This window comes from Leuciscus leuciscus (genome assembly GCF_965113295.1).
Source record: "Leuciscus leuciscus genome assembly, chromosome: 18".
Taxonomy (NCBI): Eukaryota; Metazoa; Chordata; class Actinopteri; order Cypriniformes; family Leuciscidae; genus Leuciscus; species Leuciscus leuciscus.
Window position 1 is genome coordinate 24,704,345 of NC_138742.1, and position 17,203 is coordinate 24,721,547.

Sequence of the window (17,203 nt, forward strand, 5' to 3'; positions counted from 1 at the left end):
TATTAATTTTCTGTAAAATAACTGCAATAATTTGTTCTACCTTTTAAAAGCAACTTTTTGGCTGCCGTCACCAATCCCTCTTCTTCCCTTCAAAATTTGAATTATGTGCTGCTTATTACCTGCATACTGTCACTTGAGATGCAGCATGGATAATCAAATGATGACACCAACTTAAATCAAATTTTGGTCATTTTATTGGCAAGCTGAAACGAATAAAATTGAGCTATGCATGCTTCTCCAGTATCAATGTAATACATTTTCAATCAGTGTAAGTAGTTGCATTGGGATTGTCAGTTTGCCCATTTAGATCACATTCTTACTGTTTTACGTCTGAACAGACACAAATAAAATCTTGTAGAAGCTATGCACAGGTTTACTAACCTCCCTAACTTTAATAACTGCTTTTAAATTCACATTTATCTGTATAGCACTTTTCACAATACATATCATTTCAAAGCAGCTTCACAGAAAGTGCATGTTTCTACATTAGAGTTTAGAGTAATTTGTAATCAGACGGGACTGTGTCCAAGTAAAGTCCATATGTCCAGAAACATACAGTTCTAAGATAATACAAATCTTGCAGTTAGCTAACATCATGTATTCATTTAGGCAGAAACGATGATCTCATTAACGCAGTAATAACAAGTTGTGATCATAATGATTACAATATAGAACATTTTTCAGTGGTGCAAGTTGATTCAGAGTTGGCGTCTTCTGAAGTCCTCGCAGGAGTTTGCATCGTCTCTTCACATGTGTTGGGACATCTGACATTTTCGTAAGAGGCTAGATCCAAACTGAAGCTGGCGTAATCTCTAGTTATCTCGCGATAGGTATCTCGAGGTAGAAACCGAAAAGCAAATGAAAAATAATTAGCGTAGCTGCTATTCATAACATTTCAAGCACAAGATAATCATGTGCATTTCATCTGATATAACTGGAGTTCAAGGTTATGAGATGTATCATGTGAATGTTTGGATAAAGAGATTTGTCTGAGCCCTGAACATTATCAGGATGGCTATTCCAGAGTTTAGGAGCCAAATGTGAAAACGATTTTCTTCCTTTAGTGGACTTATGTATTCAAGGTACTACCAAAAGTCCAGAGTTGTGTAACCTTAAAGAGTGTGATGGATTGTAGCACAATAGAAGATCGGTTAAATCCACAGAAGCTAAACCATGATGACATGATGCTACGAGATGGTGTGTGAACGCAACACAAGCTCATTGTTTTGGTTCAGGAGGAACTGTTAAAGGCTGTTTGTTTGTGGCGCTCGGTGACTCAGTCTGTCTAACTCTGCATAGCCTCATGAAATGCGCTGATGACCTGCGATGTCTGGAAATGCAAATGTTGACAGGCAAGTAGGACACATAATATCATTGCATTTGGACCGAATGCAATGACTGGATGAACATTTATTGGTCCTGATACTTCCATAGAAGAGATATGTAATTTAAAAAAATATATTTAGACCTCTTCTATTATTGATTGTTATCAGGATGTAAAGCGAATTTCAACCAGAATAACAAAGTGTTTATGAAAAAAAAAAATGCCTACACTACCTTTTAAATAAACAAAATACAATCGAATACAATCTGATAGGTACGATCTAAACCACCTTAATGCCTGTCTCTGAATACCAGTGTAATTTTGTAGTTGATCTAAGAGTATGTCATGATCTAAAGTGTCTTCTCAGTTTACAGACCAACAAGAGACAGCTACTTGTGATTGGAGGAGATCTGGACTCTCTCTGCAGCAGATACGACACTGACAGCTGCCCAATCTCTTTGTCAAGTTCTCTTTCTAGCATCTTATCAGAGTGCTGGTCTTTGACAGATCCCTGACACATGTCTGAGCTGCCCTCAGGCACAACCACATCTACACTTATGTGAAAAAAAAAAAAAATGCGGCAAGCAAAAAGTGGCAAAACATTTAGGCCTAGTGGTCTTTTAATGGTCTTAAACATAACAATCACTGGTCAGGAAATTAGCAAGATTTGCAGAAATACTTTAGATAAAGTCATTTGGCATGGAATAGCCTTCCTCTTTGCTTTCTTTGAATATTTAACCCATGAGGGTAAACTTGCAGCTTTTTACAGGAAGAAGAGTCAGTGTTGTTCCACTCAATGTTAATGGCTTCAAACAGTTCATGAGTAGTTGAAAATGTCTCCCAGTTTGTTTGAGTTTAATGTGAGACCAAATATTCACTATAGGGTTCACATCTGGATTCTGACCAGGCCAAAACATGAGCCTGATGGACTTGTTCTTAAGACGCTTCTGGGTTGTCTTTGCAATTTGGACAGGAGCATTATCTAGCTGAAAAATCACATCTGATCATTCCTCTTTAGATAACAGCTTTTCAATTGTGGGAAGCAACTCATTCTGCAATATTCTCTTGTGCTCCAAAGCATGAGGTAGCTCAGTAATACCAGAAGCTTCTCACACAACGGCACAGTCCATTCCTTCATGCTTCATTGTGGTGGAGATGCATTTATTATTATATTTTTTAGCAGATTTTCAAAGACACTGCTCTGGAGCGTCACCATGAAACTCGTGTTTCATTGATTCATCACTCCACAGTCCACACACAACTCTGCTAAACCACTCTGAATCAAACTTCCCATTTTCTTCCCAAAAACTTCTTTCTGTTTTTGATGTTTTTCTGAGACAGCAATGGCTTTGTAAGTAGTGCATAAGTAGTGCAAACAATTAAAAGCTTAATGTTTAGCCATTTTTGTACCTTCAGCTTCATCCAAACCACGTACTTTTCCATGTCTGCCTTGCTGCGTGTGGTCTACTTGTGGTGTAATGTTGTCTTAGTAACTGAGTCTATATGTTGCAATATGTTCTTGAATTGACTTAATAAATAAAAATAGCAACTTAGCAAGTGACCACGCAACAACAGAAGTGATCATGTTGTTGCTGGTTGAAGTACTTATGACTTGTAATACCAGTATCCATTAATTAAAAACAAATTTAAAGTGTTTCTATTGCATGTATGCATATATGTGTGTGTGTGTATATTTTTTTTTTTTTTTTTTTTTTTTTTTTTACAAATTAATACTTTTATTCAGCAAGGATGCAATGCATAGTTCAAGTAAAGACCTTTATAAATGTTACAAAAGATTATATTTAAAATTAATGCTGTTCTTTTGAACTTTCCATTCATCAAAAAAAAAAAAAAAGCATCACTGTTTCCAGTAAAATAATAAGAAGCACAATTGTTTTTAAACATTAATAATAATAATCAGAAATGTTTCTTTCTGAAAATTCATTACCATCTTTACCATTACAGGAATGAATTACATTTTAAAATATACTAAAATATTGTTGTTGTAAATTGTAATTATATTTCACAATATTACACTTTTTAGAGTTTTTTTTTTTTTACACGTAAGAGACTTCATTAAAACATAAAAAAAAAAAAATCATACCAACCCCAAATTTTTTAATAATCATTCAGTGAACCACTAGACGCACAAGTTGTTGTTGTTGTTATTATGATTATTATTATTATTATAAGCATACAAAATGCATACAGTAGCAATCAATTCAGACTTGCCTTTTTTTTTTTTAGATACATTTTTATTTCCGATGGACGAGTAGCTGTGCAGCACGCCAAAAATAAACTGGGTGTCCACCAACTGTTGGCAGGTTGCAACAGCCTTTTCCGTTGTACACAGCTTTGATTATAAAGGGGAGTGATCACATTTTGTCATGTCACAACGGGCTGCTCACGTCCAGTGTAGAAATGGTGCCACTGTAGAAACACCTGTTTCTGAAGACTGTTTGAATGATACATCAAGAGATCAGACAAACAATCAGCGAACATGAGATGTCACGGAGAGCAGTGTGTGTGTGTGTGTGTGTGTGTGTGTGTGTGCACACTCAAACATAACCGCCTTGTCTATTTTTAAATCTGCTGCTTTCAGTCGGTGCGGCTGTGGTTTGCTTCAGGTGTCAGGTGCTAGCATGATTTCTAGATCTCCTGCTTAACACATCACTATCAGAGACATTACCTGTGTCTGTTAACATCAACTATGAGAGAAATTATTTCGCTTTCTCTTCTTGCCTTTTATTAACGAACACGCCTGCGCATAATGACCTTCAGTTAAGGTCATTGAGGTCTTGTGTGTTTCTGTATTAAGTGTGTGTGCAGTCTGCAGGTTTCCATCGAAACAATGTTAGACTCCTATGGTGCGTTTCAGAGCTGCTTTTGGTGAACCTGCAGGCAGATATATAAAGAATAATGAAACCTCACGCTGCGTGTGGAATGAGATTAGAGCCGGACCTGCTGCTCTCCTGTTCTTAGGAGTCTAAATTGTGCTGCTAGCCTCTCACCTCAGTCTTGTGGTTCAAACCTCATCCTGTTTGTGTGATCTTGTAGCTGAGGTGTCCATTTTGTCCGAGGCGGCAGTTTTTTTTTTTTTTTTTTTACTTTGACGTATAATGCAGTGGTAGTTGTGGTGATGTGCAACAACAAACATCATCAACGGTGGGCCGAAACCTACACCACAATGAAACACAAGACAAGAGGGTGATTAACGTTGACATTCATTTGTTTGGAAACGGGCTTAAAAAAACATTAAGGAGTTCATTGTAAACCTGTGCCTGATAGGCTTGCTGTGGAAGACGGTGTTACCTGTGTTTCTCAGTGTTCCTCTGTGTTCAGCCATACACCGATTACATTACTTGGCCACCAAGGCACTGCTTTTTTATAGAAATAAAAAACATTTAGTTCAGTTGGACAACGGACGTAACAACTATAAACTGTAAGTGTTTGCTCTGCTCCATATAGCACAAGCTGTCAGATTTCACTTATCACATGACGAGATTAAAGGCCCGGGTATACTTAATTTTCCACGTAAACGGTTAATGTTTTTGTGCTTTTATTGGTAATTCACATGTCATCATCTGATTGGTTGCAGGAGCACGACATTGAGAACCCTCACGGTGTCCTTCACGTGACTTTGAGAGGGACCCCTAAAGGCAACCGGCCGGTCATTCTCACCTATCATGACATCGGACTCAACCGTAAGTTGTCACGTATATTACATTTTCCTGTGTTTCCAGTCTCAGAATGTGCCATTAGAGTTCACCTACTTGATGAATACAGGGATGGGTGGTCTAGATCAGTGTTTCTCAGCCCTCTTCCTGGAGGTCATAAAGGGACGCAACTGACATTGTGTATATAGTACATGACAAATGTAGTACATCCGGATTTTACACTATATAGAACATTAGTTTTTAATGGTTGCAAAGTTAATTCCTCATCAAATATAGTACCTATTTAGACAGAATGTGATTTCATGTATATACAACATGATAATGGCAAACTGAAAGCCAGGAAACTGATTTACAGGGCACTGACGATGGTAGTAAATTGGATTTAGTAAAAACGTCTTGTTGAACCCAAAGGATCTTTTCTTTTTGTCTGATATTGATTTATGAAAACGTGTTTGAGAAGTGTCTGATAATAAACAAGTGTTTTGTTCTCTTGCAACGCAGATAAGTCATGTTTCAACACACTCTTTAACTTCGAGGACATGCAGGAGATCACCCAGCACTTTGCTGTGGTCCATGTTGATGCTCCGGGCCAGCAAGAATCTGCACCTCCTTTCCCCACCGGGTAAGACAGACTACCGAAGAAACAACTCTGGCTCAAAACCATAATATGTCCAAGCCTAACGTCACAAAACTGGTCTGTGCTAATGCATGCTAATCGTAAAATGTTCTACCATGAAAGCTCACTCATCTGTTGTACCAATTGCTTTTATGACCAGTGTCTGCAACCTGAAAGTCACACCCAGGCAGTGTCGGCCCAACTCTATGTTAGTTTTTAAGGCAAATGATTTTCCCGTGCAGATTTTGCAACACTGCTTGGTTTATATGTTACTTCTGTGTGAGCTCTGCTTCATATAAGGCTATGCTATCGACAATAGACAAACTTTTTGCCCACTAAAGTTTGCTGATGTAACCGCACCTTAACTCCTGATACAGTACTTTCACATTCACTTGAAAACAATTGAAGCTGGACCAATGTTCATTCTTGCCTCTATCTTCTTTCCCTCAGGTACCAGTACCCCACCATGGATGAGCTTGCTGAAATGCTGCCCTCAGTCCTGACTCAGCTAAAGTGAGTCCGAACCTCACATGTCCTCAATCCAGTACAATTAGATGAAAATAAATCCCATATGTTCACAAAATTAAAGTCTCAAATCATTTGTGTGTTTTTAGTAAGATATGCCAGTTAATGGATGATTTAAATGCCTTAACAGAATCAACAGTGTGATTGGTATCGGCGTGGGCGCAGGAGCTTATATCCTCTCTAGACTCGCTGTAAGTAAAATATCTTCCATTTTGTTTTGTTATAATGACCAAATAGTCATTGGATGTTGTAATAACCAACCGTTGGAGTAGCTTGTGGTAACGAGCCATTAGATGTTTAATTGAGCAGCTGAATGAAGTTGAGTTCATCAGAGGTGAAGATCACTGAAGTATGTCTGCAGTAAAACCATCTGTCCTCAGGCTTTAATAAGAAACTCACAGTTCACACATGCATTTACACTCTCCCCCTACACAAAGCCCTCATTCACCATCTATGCAGAAACATACACGCTGGAGATGGATACCCTCATAAACGCATTCATTACGACGTCATACACACTTGCTCATGTTTCCTGCTGGTTATTATCAACGTATAAAGAGAGAAAGGGTATTTTTCCTACGTAAATTTATCTGAAATTTCCATGGCCTTCTTTCATTACTTCATTATTTCAGCACTCTCACACTCTCATACTTCTAACAGCTTGCAGTGCACATTTTCATATTTCTGCTACATACGTGCTTGCTCGTCGAGCCCTGTGAAATCAGACGGCCAATTGGAACAAACACACACCTACGCAGTTCAGCAGATTAACTGCAGCACGTGTAAACCATTTAAATTCATTTGAATTACACCTTGGTTATCACATGTTTGTCTGTAGACATGTGGTCATGCATGAGAACTGCCTAGAATACTTGCGTTTCTCTGCATGTCTTTCTAGCTCTAGTGATAGGCCTTATTCAGAGAGGAAAACTAAGAGGTGTGAAACCTGAACCATTTTCCATCACGGTCACAAGAATTTTGATAAATTTCGGCTTCCTATAGCTGAAGTTCTTCTTTAAAACCAAGTGTGAGCCCTTGCAGTAAGTCAGCGCTCTGACATACTGAGAACTTGGTTAAGGTGTCGATAGCAGGTTAGGTCACGACAATAAAAGGTTAAATAAGAGGTTAAAGCTGCACGGCTTTACTTTGTCGCATTCTCACTTCTGTAATGTGACGTATTTTGGGGTGAAACAGAATATTAAACAAGTCAATGTAGGCCAGAATGTAGGCCGCGGTGGTAATGGACCAACTACTGGCGGTGGCGCGTGGTTGGAGGGTTGTTTTGAAATAAAGTAATAATAATGGTAAATGGTAAATGGACTGCATTTATATAGCGCTTTCACAGACCCAATGGCCACCAAAGCGCTTTACAATATTGCCTCACATTCACCCATTCACTCACTCATTCATACACCGACGGCGGTGTCAGCCATGCAAGGCGATCCAGCTCGTCGGGAGCAGCTGGGTTTAGGTGTCTTGCTCAAGGACACCTCGACACTTGGTCAGGTGGAACCGGGGATTGAACCACCAACCTTCCGGTTTGTAGACAATCTACATGAACCACTGAGCCACTGCCGCCCACTAATAATAATAATAACAATAATAAACGAGGCTCTTTGTTTGTCTGTTAAGCATTGAAATAAATATCAGTAAATAATAGTAACTTAAATAATATAATAAAGTTAAATGTAAAAAAAACAAAAAAAACATTCGTTTTATATTTCCACACATACCATTCTGCGCATTGAGAGGGATGTGGGACACGAGCAGGAAAAAGACCACCGATCTCTTTTCTGGTATCTTCATGTTTTCTGCTTGTTGTAGAAGGTCTGAAGAGCGAAACTTTATCTTCCACAAGGACAAGACATTTAGGCCATGTTTGATTTTGCGCTGCCAGAGAAAGCAAAACTTAAAATCTCCCGCTTGTGTGAAACGGGGTTTACAAATAAACTCGACGCGCCTTCCCATATCTAATAAGCACAAACTGTTAAAAAGAATTTGAAGTGCAAGTAAAAATGTAGGCTATCTGTCCTACAGTGTTTTTCTACTTTACCACAGTAAAGAATGCGGATTTAATAGACCTAATTAAAAGCGAGCCAAGGAAGAAAACGTTTATAATCCCCTTCGAAAATGGGTGAGACGCGAGTGAAGATTTGGGGAAAGAAACAAGAGATTCCATGTCCAGTGGAATAACTAATGGAATATTGTTAAATTCGCTGATAATTGGGTGACCAGATCGCAAACCATACAAAGCTTAAATTTATGGGCTCACACACAACTCTCTCATTCGTCATGATGTTTCCATGGCTGCGATGTAACATTTAATTGCTAACCTATTATTTATTTTATAAACAAAGCTTTGTGCTTTACTCGTGTCATAATATTCATGTAAAACAGCATTCACGTACAAAAAATGTGTTTTGGCGGGCCACCGCGGTGGTGCGGCTGTCAAGTTTACCGGTGTTGTGTCGAATTTCGACTCCCTGCCAAATTATTAAGATACCCCCCTCGTTGAAGTCAGTATCTGATTGCCTAATCCTAACCCCTCCCCCACAACTAATCCTAAACCTACCGATACTAGGGGGGTAATAATTTGGCGGGGGTCAGAATTTGGCACAACACCGGCACAGCCCTAGTTAAGGCCAGTTCACACTGCACTGACAGATGAAGACCAATGCCGACAGTCACCAGATTACAGCGCGTCACTTCTCAGACATTCTAACGCCGATTCAGCGATTGGCAAAAACAAGCTCTGACAGATGGCAACAGATTCACACCAATCCGACAAATAAAAAAAGGGCAAAAAAAGGGTGACAATGATGACAAAATCTACATCTTGGGGGTGAACTATCTCTTCAAACAACTGCTTGGCTAGTAACATTATTCAACATTAACCAGTAACCAGCATAATTGGTCATGTTCACCAAAAAGAAAACATGTTGCAGATTGTTTACACGCTTTTGATAATTCTTTTTACCCTTTAGAATAATGTACATGAATGCACAATAAGACTGGGAATGAGTATTCAGGGTGTACATGGAATCAGTTGATTTTATGTTATCTTTTTAAATCAATGTGATATTTTTGTGCTCCCAGGTCAATAACAATGTGTTTGAGTTAGACCCAGACAAGTCTATAGATAGCAATATCACACAAAAAAGTCAAGAATCTGTCTCATTAGTCTGTTCAGTCATGTGCCTAATCCTCTCAGTCAGTAGGTGCCCTGAGGGTTAAGATCAGTATTATCAGTAATGATGGACTGATCCATGTGTTGTCATTCTCTAGCTGAATGAGCCTGCTCTGGTGGAGGGATTGGTTCTCATCAATGTGGACCCCTGTGCTAAGGGCTGGATCGACTGGGCTGCCTCTAAGGTAAAATTATGAATGCACTGTCAAATTAAGTGCAGATAATTATTAAATTAATCATTATAAAATGACACAAAAATGTATACTGGTATTATCCCAATGACAAGCTGCCAACTGTGGACTGTAGGCCAGTGATGGAATTCTATTCAATAATATGGAAATAAAGCACACAAAATATTGGCTTTTTGTAACTGGTACATAATGGTTTACCCATCTGCCACAGTAGACTTATACAATAGTCTTTGCATTTTCTTCTTTTTTTTTTTTTTAAGTGTTGATACTGGTGGTTATTTGCATTTTAATTTAATCAGAATTTTAAGTAATTAATTTTTATATATTTTTTTTTGTTTGTTTATTTATTTGACTATTTTGCACATTTATTCCCAGAAAATACTTTATTTATTATACTTCCATTATTAGCTACAAGCCAACTCTAATAATTCCTCCATACTTTAGATTTCTCAACAGATTAGTGTGCTTGATCTTCTTAAGATTTTCCCTGTTGTAAAGCGCATAATAACCTTACAGGTCAGATTGCTACGATGATGAAAAGTGCTCAAGTCAGTGGATTGTGAACATTGGGTGGAGGTGCTGGGAACAAGATTTGTGTGATCTTCTCAAACATCTCATTTAAAGGTTGTGCTTTTGTTTTGCACTGTGTCTGTGTGTTTCTGCTTTAGCTGTCTGGATGGACCAGCAATCTAATAGACATTGTGATGGCACACCATTTCAGCACGGTAGGTCTTAAATATGATATTCACCACAGCATCTGTGAGATAATTCTCTCTGAACATCTCTTAGAGTCTTGTTGACGAGCTGAGTTTTTGTACCTCAGGACGAGCTGACAGATAACCAGGAGATCATTCAAACATACCGTCTGCACATCGCTCAGGACATCAATCAGGACAACCTGGCTCTTTTCTGCCAGTCCTACAACAGGTGACATCATCAAAACCCTGATCTAGGACCAATTCACACACTGAACCTTGTCATATGAGCTGATATTAAAAAGTTTTTTTCTTTTTTTCTTCTTATTACAGTCGGCAAGATCTGGAGATTGAGAGGCCCGTCCTGGGACTTAATGAAAATACAGTCAAAACACTGAAGTATGTTAATTGGTTGTCTATTTTATGGCTATTGAATCATGGTGTCTCCTCTTCCTTTCACTTTTATGTCTCTCTTCTCTTGCTGTTTAGATGTCCTTCCCTGCTAATAGTTGGTGACACGTCACCAGCGGTAGATGCTGTGGTGAGTGACTTATCAAAAACACTGCCACTCCGTCTATGGGCAGTGAGAGAGAACACAGTGTGCTTTCTAAACGGCTCAGTGCGTTTTATCTCATTGTTCCATTTTTCTGTTCAGACTGTAACCGTGACATCACATCCTAAAAGGGGCTAATCATCACAGCATCTTATGCACTTGTGCTTGTTTTAAAGCACCTCTGAATTACTGATTGCTTACACACTTGTCAAGATATCTTGACTTGTCCATACATGTGTAGAAAGAGAATAATATTCATACTTCTGGTCTTTGATACAGATTAGCCAATACAGCAATTCCATCTGTGCTAAAATCCTTTAGTAACAGCTTTTGTACTTAAAGTTTTGGCACCTACTGAGTTTGCCTATTAAATAACACACAAGGGTGGCACTTTAAACAGTTTGGTTTAGTGCAGAGTATCTGTCTATTTCTTGTATTTTGTTTCTAAACTGAACATGTCTGGATTTGATCTGTTTTTTCCACAGGTTGAATGCAACTCGAGGTTAAATCCAACCAAGACTACTTTACTCAAGGCATGACCGCTTTTCCCCTTCTAGAACAATGTTTTGATTGAGGGATGCAAACTTGTCACCTTTCGGCTAAAATTTTTTATTTTGGTTCAAATATATAATTTGTGTCATCAATCAGGGACCGGCAGTTTAAAGCCTTTGCAAAAAAAATAGTATTTTTATCTAATTTGTATTTAAATTCATAAGTTTGGTGTTTTTTGTATTTTTTTTAAATACATAAAGTACTTTGTGCCAGTCAACCTCTTTATTAGGCTGCTGATTTCCTGTTTCAACTAGTTCAGACCCCCCAAACCCAACTTTCATGCATGTGAGCTGCAGCTGTATGACTATTTTCTGAACAAAGGGATTCACATTAAGAGATGTTACTCACATTTTCAACCAAAAATATTTACTCGCGCTCAAGTTGTTCCAAATCTGTATGAGTTTCTTTCTTCTGCTGAACACCAAAAAAATATTTTGATAATTTATTAATTTATGGGTGAACTATCCCTTAAATAAGGAATAAGTGATACTTCACTGAATGGCCTGTATTTTGTGTATTTATGCATTTGAAAACCCAAAGCACTCAACTATTTTCACAGATTTGTAATATGAATCATTTATACATGTGTTGTCTCCTTGCAGTTTTCCACCAAAATTAAAGCTCTATGATTTAATGTTTGACAGCAAAGAAATTAATGAATATTAATATTGTAATTTTACTTTTGTTCTGTAAAATAAAATTATTATTTTAAGTTTACAGTACAATAGTATTATAACTATAGTAATATAGTGGTTTGTTTGCTTTTAATAATATAATACATTTATTATTATTATTATTATTTAGTCATATTGAATGGTTTCCATAAAAACAATAGTGTCACCGTGGCCTGAGACTATACGGTGAGTTTTTCCCCTATATCCACATGACCGTAAATCCACATTTTAAATATATTTAATAATTTTCTTCTCTGGGTCGTTTCTTTGACACCTTTTTCGCCCCTGAATAGTTTGCATCCCTTTTTATTTATTTATTTTTTTGTATATTTCTTTAATTATGACAGAATGTATTTATTATTGTATCCTCCTTTCTTCAGATGGCAGATTGTGGTGGACTTCCCCAAGTTGTCCAAGTAAGAATAAAAGACACCACCATTATGTCTGCCACAGCATCAGTTTGATGTAGATTTGACGTGTATTAAATGTGGATGTTTTCTGTTTTTAGCCGGGTAAACTCGCTGAGGCCTTCAAGTACTTTGTCCAGGGAATGGGCTACAGTAAGTCTCTGTCCTCTTTCTCTTCTCATAGGCCACTTAAATGTTGAGCGTTTGATCGTAACATCTTTCTCAGTTTATATTTATATTCACTCACTGTTTGTATGAAATTTGTCTCTTGTTTGCATTTCGTGTCTGAAAGCATCTTGTTGTTAGAGAGATGTCAGCATCATCTCAACTTGCATACTGTATGTCCCCAGTGCTTTAATAATGTATGTCATAAATATAACAACGTCTAAAACAGCAGCAGGAATGTGACATTCAAGGGTGAGAGAGCAAATCCTGGACCCTCAGATGTTATGAACATGATAATAACCATAATCTGCCTCAGTGGATCATTTATCCACTGCTGATCTGAGTCAGGCCCGTATTCTTGAGGTCTCAGATCAGCCCTCGGATGCACTAACACATGACTTGTCTTCCGTGTGGCCGTTCAGTGATGCGCTCTTCAGCGTGTAAGTACACTAGTCTTCCTCTAAGAGCATGATGTGTGGCATGAGCCTTGTGTGACTTCTCTGATCTTCAGGTTTTATATCTTTTGTGCCCTAAAAGATCCTTTGACTGCTCAGTGCTTTGCATAGCATGGAAACTTTATTGCTTTAAAACCTCAAGCCTTCAGACCTCGGCTTCATTCAGCTCTGTCTAATGTTTATATGGTTATGTTTAGAATATATTTCTATTCAGTAATATAAACATGAAATGAAGTGTTTTGTTTTTTTGAAGTGTGTGATTTCCAAAGGTTTTTTCCAAGGTTTTGGCGAGTCTATAAAGAATCCCAAAAGTTCTCTTAAAATCCTCTGCCTTGTTAAACAATATAGATGGTTATTATGTTTTACGTACAGTTATGCAAATCATTCCTGACACCTAGAAAATGAAATGCCCTCAAATTTCCATTAGCTCCTAAAGATATTTTAATATATGCATTCACTTTTAAGGGTTTGCAAGTGGTATTCACAACTACTAGTTTTACTGTGAACCTTGGATTTCAATTAGAGCCTGTCAACAGCATCAATATTTTAGGCTTTGTTTGCCATTTTTGCCAATAAATAATAATAATTAACCGAACGGGCTCATTCATCTTAAAGGGTAAGTCTCGCCAAAATTCAACCTAAGGTCTTTTGTTAATCTACCCGAGGCAAACTTTAGTTTAAAAGCATAATTAGAATGGAAACGCCACTTTTAAGTTTGACCATATTTTCATTTTCGGTCAAATTGCCTTTTGAATGGGAGTGATTGGGGCATGACTATGATAGCATTAAAAATTGCTATTTTTAAAACACTAAGAAGGCTCGACACAACATGAAACTTTGCTGGAAGTATCACCAGGGGCTCTACACATGAACTCCAGCATTGACAACATTGTTTGTGTACACAGAGTTTAACAGAAAGAAAGATTTTGAACCCTGGGAAGCTTTAGATTTGACCGTCCAGAGAGTGTTTCTGTCTGACACGACTAGCAACAGTTATTAGTGATTAGGTGTTCTGAGAGTGAGAGGAACGTGATTGCAAGCGGCCTGACTCATTTGAAAATGCCCACATTTTGACACAGTCACATTTCTCCTCCATAATCACTAATCTAATCCTGAGATCGCTTGACCTTTTTGTAAGTCTATTTTTGTGTTTCTACTGAGAAACACAGCCCTCCATCAGGAAACCAGCACACTGTGAGAGATTTGTGAATTACTTTTATTTTAGATGTGTGAAGTGTACAACTTGCTCTGACTAGTGATTATGAAATTTGGTCAGTTCAATTCAATGATTTTGGAACAATTTATGATACTATTGATTAATTAAATAGTCAATAATGTCATAAATTGTTGGGAAAAATTCACTGAATATTGACCATAAAACAACAGACCAGCATTTACAACATTACACAGTTCATGAATATTAGATTTGAAAATAAAATAATAATAATAATAATAATATATGCAATAAAAATAAAATAATGTATATACATTGTGAATTATTACAGTAATTGTCAACTATTAAAATCCATTATCAATGCATGGCATTTTCATTGTTGAATGTGATGTATCGCAAAACACCAGTGCATTTTTACACTCCAGATGTTTAAAATGTTACTTTTATTTTTGTGCAAAAACCCAGCATACAGCAGTTCCTACTTGTTGACGAGGCATTTTAAGACCCGTAGATCATTTGCTTTTAAACTTGTATTAAAATTGTTACAATGTTGCATTTTTTTCTTAGTTTTGTTGGATTTCACAAGGCAGCATTTCTAAACTGACCAAAATTTGATTATACAAGTCATGTGCGAGTAAACTGTCCATTTACAGTATGTTTATGTTCTGAGATTCCGCTCATAGCGGTCATCCATTAGCATTAAATGAGACTATTAAAGCCCATCTCTTAGAGACGCTCGCTAAACACCTCGTAAACTTCGATATTTTTGTGTGTTTTGGAAAGTTGATCTGAAATATGTTTGACCAAATTTAAATTAAGCATTTCACTTCGTCTTTGCTCCATGTAAACCCACGATTGTTGAGAAGCATTAGCAAAACAAACACTGCTGCTTTTCACGCAACATGCGTAATTACCCATTATACATTGCGATACAGCCTGGATCATTGGTCCTTTGGGTCGGATTGCTTTCAACCCACAAGCAAACCGCTCCAGAGTTTTCCAAGCAGGCCGAGACCACCTCGTTCAGGCGATCTCGTACGGATTGTTCTGGTGTGGATCCGAGTGCGATTGCCATGTTCATATACAGTATATGCCCAAACGAACCGAACTAAGGGGGGAAAACATGCCAGGTTTCAAAACAAACATTACAAACAAGTGAGGTGTGAAAATGCCCATGACACACTATCATACACATTTGAATCACTTTTTCTATATTCTTATAGTAATATTTGACTCTTCATACATGTGTAAACTTTTGATTCAGACAGGAAAAGTACCTAACATGCAACTGTATGGCTGTCGTCTTTTGTCTGTGGAAATATTAGTGTATGCAGAATGAGTCATTAAGAAAGCGTAATATTCATTGTCTGATTCTGTCATTGACATGTTTGTGTTGCAGTAAAGGGAGGGTATCACCGGTAAATTCCACTTTGTGTTTTGAGTCTGTTAAGTGTGTTTTTGTTCTTTTCTTGGTTAATGTTTCGGGTGTGATATTTATTTAGTACAAACCCGCACTCATGAGGGACTATCCCAGCAGAAGACAGTTTCCCTTCTACAGAGCTTCTCTCACTTTCTCTTTTTGCACTTTCAGGGTTTAATTCACAGTCTGAAAGAGTATATTCATCAAGAACAATATTTTCTTGTGTTTTCAAGTATGAATGATATAGTAATAGTCTTCTCTCACCACATTTAGTTTTTGGTTCAATTTGTAGTGAATATCCTTGACACCTGAAAGACACAATCGGATATGTGCAAAAGGGAATCATAACCATTCATAAAAATGTCCCTGGCCTCTGGCTGTGACTTTTCTTGCATTTTAAATTTTAGCAGTCTGACTGTCAAGGCTATTCCCATCATCCGATCTAACGTCCCCTACTTTCCTTGCGTCTTCTCCTGTAGCGTCTACTTAATCTTTCCTTTTCTCTATCCTCCCTCTTTCAAAAAGTACTACCAAATAATCTCTCCCTTTCCTCTGTCCCATCTTTTTCCTCCTCCTCCTCCTCCTCCTCCTCCTCTTGCATTCCCTTTCCCTATCTTCTTTCTTGACCCCTACAACCAATGCCAACAGTCCCTCATGTGCTACTCAGCCACCTGAACAGCGAATCAGGTACCAGGAGATCAGCCAACACCTTTAGCTGCACCTAAGCCTGTCATCTTAACCTCCCGTGCCTCCTGTCCTCACTGTCTATCCGTGTCTATCCGTCCATGTCCCAATCACGTGCATACAAATGTCTTTGTGGCTCTGCATCATGACGTTTGAAGCATGGTAAATAGACATACGTGTTAATGTTTGTTTATTGTCATAAGCTGTCTGAGAGAATGTTTGTGCACACTGTCCAACAGACATCTTATGTTCTTTTATGATTCTCCTAGAAACATGCCTTTACTTTGCATGCCACATTCTGCAATGACTGAAGTTGACTATTCATTTTGCTGCAATGGTTTTGCAAAATGAATTTGAGCTTGATCCTGACACGAGATCTCTCTTTCCTTCATGGGAGAATAATGAATGCAGTGTCTAAACAGTGGTCGCGTCGCCTCAAGATTCTGATATTGATTTAAAGAGTGCTGCAGGAATGAGTCCTAAAACCTGGAGACAATTTATCGTCCCAAAGTCAATAGGTTTTTTGAATGGGTTTTTGGTTAAATGCTTGAAATGAGATCTGTAGTTAACACTAGCTCTAGATGTTTTCACATTTTATTCTATGACATAAAATACATCAGTAAGAGCCAGCCCATGTGGTTCTCTCAGGCTTTTAAGTGTCTACTTTAAGTGGGACTACAGAGGTTGTTGGCCACGTCATCACAAGAAAAGCTCATCTACGTAGTGTTTATACTCGCACTCTTCCAGTCTATTCCGACTCAAACTTTCCAACTTGTAAATTTTGAAGAAAGATTGAGCTACAGTAGTGATGTTGAAGTCATGTGACCGTGTTTTATATAGTCTACATTTATATAGTCTACATTTATCTTTTTACTGCCGGGGATTATATTTAGTCTTCAAAATC

The 17,203-nt window shown here is 37.8% G+C and overlaps 1 protein-coding gene across 3 annotated transcripts in view; it reads left to right on the forward strand.

Moving 5' to 3' along the window:
• ndrg3b (ndrg family member 3b) overlaps nucleotides 1–17,203 on the forward strand; it is a 55,712-nt gene that overhangs the window by 35,528 nt on the left and 2,981 nt on the right. For 2 of the 3 annotated variants that reach the window (XM_082145210.1, XM_082145212.1), the window contains 13 exons: nucleotides 4,923–5,028; nucleotides 5,503–5,623; nucleotides 6,068–6,130; nucleotides 6,273–6,333; nucleotides 9,428–9,514; nucleotides 10,189–10,245; nucleotides 10,344–10,447; nucleotides 10,549–10,614; nucleotides 10,705–10,756; nucleotides 11,254–11,301; nucleotides 12,375–12,410; nucleotides 12,503–12,554; nucleotides 16,264–16,302. In XM_082145210.1, coding sequence (XP_082001336.1) covers nucleotides 4,923–5,028; nucleotides 5,503–5,623; nucleotides 6,068–6,130; nucleotides 6,273–6,333; nucleotides 9,428–9,514; nucleotides 10,189–10,245; nucleotides 10,344–10,447; nucleotides 10,549–10,614; nucleotides 10,705–10,756; nucleotides 11,254–11,301; nucleotides 12,375–12,410; nucleotides 12,503–12,554; nucleotides 16,264–16,302 — 892 coding nt within the window. The remainder of the gene's footprint in view (nucleotides 1–4,922; nucleotides 5,029–5,502; nucleotides 5,624–6,067; nucleotides 6,131–6,272; nucleotides 6,334–9,427; nucleotides 9,515–10,188; nucleotides 10,246–10,343; nucleotides 10,448–10,548; nucleotides 10,615–10,704; nucleotides 10,757–11,253; nucleotides 11,302–12,374; nucleotides 12,411–12,502; nucleotides 12,555–16,263; nucleotides 16,303–17,203) is intronic. The other variant, XM_082145211.1, reaches the window with a different exon arrangement.